This window comes from Piliocolobus tephrosceles, chromosome 10 (assembly GCF_002776525.5).
Source record: "Piliocolobus tephrosceles isolate RC106 chromosome 10, ASM277652v3, whole genome shotgun sequence".
NCBI classification, from domain to species: Eukaryota; Metazoa; Chordata; class Mammalia; order Primates; family Cercopithecidae; genus Piliocolobus; species Piliocolobus tephrosceles.
In genome coordinates, this window is record NC_045443.1 from 47,350,938 (window position 1) to 47,359,576 (window position 8,639).

General features: G+C 43.6%; 1 protein-coding gene across 3 annotated transcripts in view; it reads right to left on the reverse strand.

Annotated features, from left to right (window-relative positions):
- LIMA1 (LIM domain and actin binding 1) overlaps window positions 1-8,639 on the reverse strand; it is a 101,445-nt gene that overhangs the window by 8,835 nt on the left and 83,971 nt on the right. For 2 of the 3 annotated variants that reach the window (XM_023211155.1, XM_023211157.1), the window contains one exon: window positions 7,231-7,343. In XM_023211155.1, the coding sequence (XP_023066923.1) occupies window positions 7,231-7,343 (113 nt within the window). The remainder of the gene's footprint in view (window positions 1-7,230; window positions 7,344-8,639) is intronic. The other variant, XM_023211156.1, reaches the window with a different exon arrangement.

An 8,639-nucleotide genomic window follows, 5' to 3' on the forward strand; every position in this document is an offset into this window, starting at 1 on the left:
TGGGCCTATATTCCCAGCTACTCGGGAGGCTGAAGCTGGAGAATCACTTGAACCTGGGAGGCAGAGGTTGCAGTGAGCCGAGATTGTGCCACTACACTCCAGCCTGGCGACAGAGCGAGACTCCATCTCAAAAAAAAAAAAAAAAAAAAAAAAGCAGAATAAATTTTTGGTGTAATAGTATAATGGAAGCTATTTGAGAGAGCCTATGCAAATCGTAACTCACATAATGTAAAAGTAGGACAAATGTATTTATCAGATTAAAAGTCATTTTCAGTTGCAGAAAGGGAATTCTGCATTTTTTTTTTTGAGACAGAGTCTCGCTCTGTCACCCAGACTGGAGTGCAGTGGCGCGATCTCGGCTCACTGCAAGCTCTACCTCCCGGGTTCAAGTGATTCTCCTGCCTCAGCCTCCTGAGTAGCTGGGATTACAGGTGTGCGCCACCACACCCGGCTATTTTTTGTATTTTTAGTAGAGATGGGGTTTCACCATGTTGGCCAGGCTGGTCTTGAACGCCTGACCTCAAGTGATCCTCCCACCTCGGCCTCCCAAAGTGCTGGGATTACAGGCATGAGCCACTGTGCCCAGCCTGGAATTCTGTATTTTTAACACTTGAAATCGATGTAGGAGAGTAAGTGCTCATTCTGGTCAGTAGACACAGCAGGAGACAGAAACTTTACATGGGATAAGAGGAGATGGATACTGTTCCGCTAAAGGGGAATGGAAGGACGCAGAGCATGCCTCCACCACAAATACACGAAGGGGAGGCACACACTGTGGGACAGGGAAGCAGCCCAGGGAACAGAAGGAAAGGAGAACCTGTGAGAAAGCTGAAAGTTGAGCTCACATTAGGAGGAAAGTGGAAGGCAGGAGCAGAAATTAGGTACCAGGAGCAGGAGGCAGAAGCTGGAAGAGACAAACAGGAACCTTTAATGAATACACAGCATTTGGCGTGCCCTGGACAGCTTTACTGCAGCTGAGCTGAAACTCAGAGACTCAGATCCAAGAATAAGACCACATTTTTCTTTTTTTCCTTTTTAAGTAACTCTGCTAATCATGGCAATATCAGCCTCACTCGTATCTACCTGAGGCTGGAACATATCCCAGCTCAGGAGAGCGAGCTTTTATGAGTCTTCACCCACACAAGGAGTGTCTCATTAACAATTCTTTAGTGTCTTACTACCTCCCACACCTGACCCACATCGGCTGTCTCTTTAATAGAGCCTTCACCCACACGGAGCGAAGTCTGTCTTCCTCCTTAACATCAAGTTAATAGATTGTTAGCTCACATAATTGACTAACCTCAAGCTTCTAACTAGCCAGACCTATCAGAGTCCCATTATTCCTATTCATTTCTCACATCAACCCTTTTCAATATTATTTAAGGTTTACGCAGCAGCTGCTGCCTAAGGGCCCCTTCTAGTTTCATAAAGACAAGAGGGTCCCGACATGGTAAAATGCCAACTCACAGCGGCTCCGGCTGTGCCTCCCCTTTATTTTCTCTGTCCTGGGCTCTCAGCCACTTTTCTGTAATTGCCCCCATGTCTATTCAGACAACAGGAAGCACAGTCAGTGCCCAAAAATCTCTACCATTATCACAGGCCTGGCATACATCCTGCCCATGCCTTCATGGCATGCTCAGACTTGGCACAGCCATGTTTAAAACACTGCCAATATGACAATGTCAGACATTTTTTATCTTCACAATATATTTTTTCAGTTAGTAAGAGATTTTTTTTCATTCCCCTTCTCCCACCTTTTGCCCCTACCAAGTAGAAAGTTAAACACCAGGTGTCTTATCAAAGTTCACATAGTCAGTAACAGAATTAGAATTAAAACTGTAGGAGAATAGCCTGCTGCATGGCAAGAGTGATGCCATCTTGGAGTGAAACCACCATGCTAACTGGTGGTTTGACTCCTGCATACCAAGGTGTTCTGCAGCAAAGTTTTTAAACAATGCCTGTAGCATAGATTATCCCTCATAAAGGAAATAGTGCCCAGAGCATAGATAACCCCTCATAAAGATGCTTATCCAGTTGCTCCAGTGATAAGTTTTGGGAGAAAGTCAAGCGTGACCAGCTGCACATGTTTTATCCTAAAACCTTGCTATATAAAGGATATTTTCTGGAGAGCTAGTTCAGGCATCCACTGTCTCATGGCCTCCTAAACATCACTTCTGTTCATAAGCTCCTATTAAATGTTCCTTTCTGAGAAACTGGATTTGTCAGCCTCTTCCTTTGGCTTCTCAGCTCCCTCAGCCTTTGTGGGTAGGTCTGCATAGACCTGCTCACTGCACAAACTCAGAACTCCTGACTCACAAACCAAGAGAGCATTTTCTAAATTGTCCTGGAATGTTAAATTTCCACAACCAAGGGAAACTCTTTGGGGAGGAGAGCAGATGCTAACCCAAATGAAATTAATCCTGCCACAGTAATTTGAACAAACTCTGGTCTTCCCTTTGTTTCAAATAAAAATATGCAGATAATATCTTCAGGATATTCTAGAATGAATGAGGTAATCTATAAATAATTGATGTTCATAAATACTGTCTTTCCCATTTGAGGGATATTATAGACTCTCTGTTGATTACCATCCACTTAAAGATATTTTTCTAACAAATTTGCATGGCTTCATTTACATTCTTTTACCCTCTTGTCTCATATATTTTTTAGTCTAATAAAGGCCCCAGTTGTGGTGTGTGTGGGAGGGAGGGAGGAGCAGCTGACAACAGACACTGATGTTAACTAGCCTTTACACATAGTGAAAGAAGATGAAAATTCTGTATTGATGTCAAGCCTCTATTCCTCAGAATACCACAAAATGCCTTTCATTCCTTCCAATTTGTGTAAAATATCTAGGTAATGAAACTGAAATTCTTCACCACACAGCAAATGGTTGGACCAGCGCTGTGCAGCCTTAACCCTTCCTCTGGTTTTCTGTAAAACTCTTTGTGAAAGCATTTTGGGGAATGTTCATATCTTAAATAGAGTGCTCTATACAGAGAAGAAAGGACAGTCCTCTGAAAAGGCAGTAATAGTGAGTAAGTGAGAAAAGATTCTAGATGCTCTTCTAGCATAATTTTGACAGCTTTGCAAACCAGCATAAAACCTCCCACTGTGTCTCCAGGGGGAGGAGCAGCTGGCACGACACCGAGAGGGGCAGTGCAGTGTGTGCCGCCCTCTCACACAGACTGCCATGTTCTCTCTCAACACCCATCAGCAGAATGCTGTGCTGGGACTTGGTTGTCCCGGGCATACTGAGGGCAGACGGTTATTCCCTAGGGCCAGTCACATCTTTTTGCCTCTTCCTCCCCTATCCTCTCCTCTGGGAACATTTAGGGGATGATTTCTTTCAAATGGGAGGACATAAAGCCTAAGAGATCTCTGAGTCTCTTGAAGTAGAAAGGGCCTGATGCTTCTCACAGGGTCCACTAAGCTCTGCTCTCAGAATAACACCCTATTTGAGAATGAACCTGTAACTTCATTGGTACCAAGTCTTACCAACTAAGCTCTGTGGCCAGTGTTCAAAGTGTACAGAATCCTTAAAGATCTCCATCATTTTTTACTTTATTAAGCTAAAATATGAAATGAATTGAGTCTGTACCTTAGATGTCCTCTTTTCAATAACAGGCACTAAGAAACAGTTTTTTCCAGGATGTGTGGGATCCAAAAATCTATTCTGAGTGAACAAGTTTATTCTTAGCTGTATGTAATTTCCCAAAGTGGAGAAACAACTTCTATTCATAGTCTGCAGCCATGAGACCAGTTCTGCCAGCAGGTCTTCCTATAAACATTTACTAAAGTATCTATATATTTGCCTGCAGACTGTAAAGGGGAACTCTGAGGAAGAGCAAATAAATTGCCCTTAAATAACAGTGGAGATGTAACTGGGTTCTACCAGGCTCTGTACACTATGATCATCTGAGCTCTGGACCACAGGCAAACAGCCAGGCCCGTTTACTCTGGTCCTTACACAATGCTCAAAACCCGAGGTGTATGTCTATGCAGGCAGGGCTGTCTGCATTCTACTGCTGAGTGACCAGTGCCAAAGGAGTAGACATGGGTCTGAGGCAGACACAGAGACAGTTTTACCTCCGTTTCCTCTCCCTGGTGCCAAAGGAGACCTAAGTGAGGTGTGCCCCTTCACACAACACTCATCCACTCAGACCATGAAACTTGAGTGGGGAGGGATCCCTATCCTGGACAAGGAAGTCTGGCCAAGCAGTTGAAGGAGGGATGTAAGACTGTATTGAGAATTCAAATAGTCACAAGAACAGATTTTAGTTCTTAAATTTCCCCAGGTCCTGGGTTATACAGAATCCATCACCAAGTTAGATTTGCTAGCCGTTCTTGATCTCCAGCCATGACCTGAGCACTCACATCTAGGCAGCATTGCTGTCAGAGAGAAAAGTAACCCTGTGGGGTCTGCTACTTTGTGAGACTCCAGATTCTGACAGAGAAAGTGCTGATAGCAGCATCAGCCAACCTTCAAGGCCAGAACACAGCCATGTGGAGCACATGTGCAGATTCAGTCACCATGATCCTGCCCGTTCTTCTTGGACTTGCTTTCTCTTTCTGCTTTCTTTACCTTTTGTTCCTTTTCAATAAACCTTATTCTTCTCATAAATCTCTGCCTCCTTTAAAATTTTCATGTTTATCTTTTTCACCTTGCTCACCTTTTAAATCCACCCTTTAAATCCTGGGTTCTCCCCTTTCCTCCTTTTGTTCCAAACCCTCCCTGATGTCCCCTCCTCTTTATGGTTTGTGTGCAGTAAGACTTTCAGCTGTGGACCAATCATGCTCACAGTCAGAGGTAGAAGCACGGCAGATATGAGCATGAGTTGGGAGCAGCACATACCACCTTACAACTCATTCTATTTATTGAGTTTCAAATGTTAAAACTTCTGAAACACAACCCTGCTACTTAAGAGAGCACTAGAGGAGAAAGACACTAAAGAAGTGTGGGTAATTCAAGTGAGTGAAGTAGCCCATCATTAGCAAGCTAGTCAATTAAAACAAGTCAGCTAACAAACCTAAAATAAGTTTTGACATTTTTAATAAACATTTTTGGCTTATTTTTATGGGAATATGTTTGCCCATAGAAGAGGAAAAGATGATTTTTAAAACTTGGGTAGTAAAAGCAGATCATAGATCGAGGAGTGTAGCTCTGTTGCCCAGGCTGGAGTGCAGTGGCGTGATCTCGGCTCACTGCAACCTCCACCTCCTGGGTTCAAGCGATTCTCCTGCCTCAGCCTCCCGAGTAGCTAGGATTACAGGTGCCTGCCACCAGGCTCAGCTAATTTTTGTATTCTTAGTAGAGACGGGCTTTGGCTTTCACCATGTTGGCCAGGCTGGTCCCAAACTCTGACCTCATGATCCACCCACCTCGGCCTCCCAAGGTGCTGAGGTTATAGGCATGAGCCACCGCGCCCGGCCCATTCAATTCTTTTTTTTTTTTGGAGATGGAATCGCACTCTGTCACCCAGGCTGGAGAGCAGTGGTGCGATCTTGGCTCATTGCAATCTCTGCTTCCCGGGTTCAAGCGATTATCCTGCCTCAGGCTCCTGAGTAGCTGGGACTACAGGCACGCACTACTGTGCCCAGCTAATTTTTTTATTTTTAGAGACAGGGTTTCACCATGTTGGCCAGGCTGGTCTCGGACTCCTGACCTCATGATCTGCCCGCCTCAGCCTCCCAAAGTGCTGGGATTATAGCTGTGAGTCACTGCACCCGGCCTCAATTCTTAATATCTAATATTATACCTTTTGTTTACAGAAAATGGGCTGGCCAGCCCCCATTCCAGTGGACACATTCTTTTGTTAAAAATGTTAATGACATTGTTTAAACACCAGGTCCTTATTAAAAAAAAAGTAGGAACAACAGGGCCAGGAGGGTTTGATGGCTCATGCCTGTAATCCCAGCATTTTGGGAGGCCAAGGTGGGGGATTACTTGAGGCCAAAAGTTCAAAACCAGCTTGGGCAACATAGTGAGACCCCCATCCCCATACAAATATAAAAAATATATTAGCTGGGTGTGGTGGCATGCGCCTATAGTCCCAGCTACTTGGGAGGATGGCTTGAGCTCAGGAGATGGAGGCTGCAGTAAGCTGTGATCACACCACTGGACTCCAGCCTGCGTGATAAAGTGACACCCTGTCTCAAAAAAAAAAAAAAAAAAGCTAACCACTAATCAGGTTAAGGTCAAACTCTGCAGATCAGGAAGCCACTATCTTTAAGGTGAAATTGCACATCTCGTCAAATGTGCTGATTTTAGTTGAACAGATTTTTCCTGGGTGGGCAGTGGCTCATGCCTATAATCCCATCCCAGCACTTTGGGAGGCCAAGGCAGGCAGATCACCCAAGCTCTGGAGTTTGAGACCAGCCTGGGAAACATGGAAAAACCACATCTCTTAAAAAAAAAAAAAAAAAAAGGCAAGGCAAGGTGGCATGTGCCTATAGTTCTAGCTACTCAGGAGGCTGAGACAGGAGGATTGCATGAGCCTGGGAAGTCAAGGCTGCAGTGAGCCATGATCACACCACCATGCTCCAGCCTGAGCAACAGAGCAAGACCCTGTCTCAACAAAACAAAACAAAAACAAAAACAAACAAACAAGGCCAGGTGTGGTGGTTCACACCTGTAATCCCAGCTCTTTGGGAGGCTAAGGCAGGCGGATCACAAGGTCAGGAGTTCGAGACCAGCCTGGCCAACATGGTGAAATCCTGTCTCTACCAAAAAAATACAAAAAAATTAGCCGGGCATGGTGGCGCATGCCTGTAATCCCAGCTACTTGGGAGGCTGAGACAGGAGAACTGCTTGAACCTGGTGGGCGGAGGTTGCAGTGAGCTGAGATCATGCCACTGCACTACAGTCTGGGTGACAGAGCAAGACTCTGTCTCAAAAAAAAAAAAAAGTAGTAATAATAAACAAACAAAAACAAAAATATTAAAAAATCACATTATTTTGTTTAACTTCAGGTTTTCTTAAAACTTTCATGAGTTTTCCAGATTTCAAACCGAGAGTTATTAGTGAGCCTTCTTGCTCCTGGGCCAAAGACCTGAGCAGAGGCAGCAAGATTTCCAGGGAAAGTGACTGGCTTCAGTGTGCTCTTCTGTGGCACTATCATCCCCAGGAAAGCAAAACCAGGTTATAATCAACATCATCATCATAAAAGGTACAATTAGCTCTACCAGTAGACCAATGTCCAAAGGCTCAGAGAGAAATTGCCATCATACCTTTATTGCTTTGGGAGGAGAACTTTCAGAAAGACTGGAGGCTCTGGCATCTGGACTTAGTGGCTTGGGATGGACAGGCTGTTCAATCTCACTCTTAACCTGCGAGTCACCTGCTTGAGTTACAAAAGGAAGACATTTTACAGTATCTCATGGGATGTCTTAGAAAGCGTTCTTCTAAAAAGCAAAGTTTGGGCACTTCCATTAATGACAGATCCTTCCAACACCAGGAAAAACACGGCTTTTCTGTTGAAGAATATTCGAACACTAACAACTATGGCTCAGGTTTTCTCTGGTCCTGTCAGAAATCAGGTTCTCAGTGAGGAGGCTTTCTTACCCTCTGCCACATGTAGCAGAAATCCAAACCACTCTGTATAAAGAACTTTCTTCCTTGTACCATTTGTCATTTTTAAAGGTCATTTATAGACTTGGATATCTTTTTGGTCATTAACATTCCTAATAACTTCTGAAGTGTTTCAATTGAAGCTGGAAAAAAGGGGAAATGTGAGGGCAGAAATTCTGCACCGTGTGAGTGAGTGTGTGTGTGTGCATTTGTATATGCATGTAACCTGACACTGTTTTTGGTCAGTCTATAGCAGATATCCATGGATGAAGATTATGGAAAAGGGCTCCATGAAGTTTTTTTCATAATCATTGAAGTTCCAACTGCATGAGTTACTTTCCTGCCAAAGTGAAGAGGTGAGTCAACAAAGTACTAAAATATTAAGGCTTATTTTTCAAAAATATGTTTCATAAACCTAGTCAAAACTCAGAAACATTTCTAGTCCAAGAAAAATGATTGCAAAAAAAGAATGTTTCTGGATTCAAGTAGAAGGAGTTTTTCTCTGAAATTTTAAGGTAGGATTTACTAGACATCTGTTTTTTTTTTTTTTTTTTTTTTTTTGAGATGGAGTCTTGCTCTGTCGCTCAGGCTGGAGTGCAGTGGCTGGATCTCAGCTCACTGCAAGCTCCGCGTCCCGGGTTTACGCCATTCTCCTGCCTCAGCCTCCCGAGTAGCTGGGATTACAGGCGCCCGCCACCTCTCCCGGCTAGTTTTTTGTATTTTTTAGTAGAGACGGGGTTTCACCGAGTTAGCCAGCATGGTCTCGATCTCTTGACCTCGTGATCCGCCCGTCTCGAACTCCCAAAGTGCTGGGATTATAGGCTTGAGCCACCGCGCCTGGCCAAGATCTGTTTAATTCATAATTCTATTTTAGTTGTGGGGTTTTCAGTGTCCACTAAACTAATTAGCCTGGGAAGATGCTAGAAATCCACATATATATATTTTTCTTTTTTGTCTTGTGACCTACAAGAAATTCATATATATATGATACATATATATGATACATATATATATGATACATATATATGATACATATATATATGATACATATATATGATACATATATATA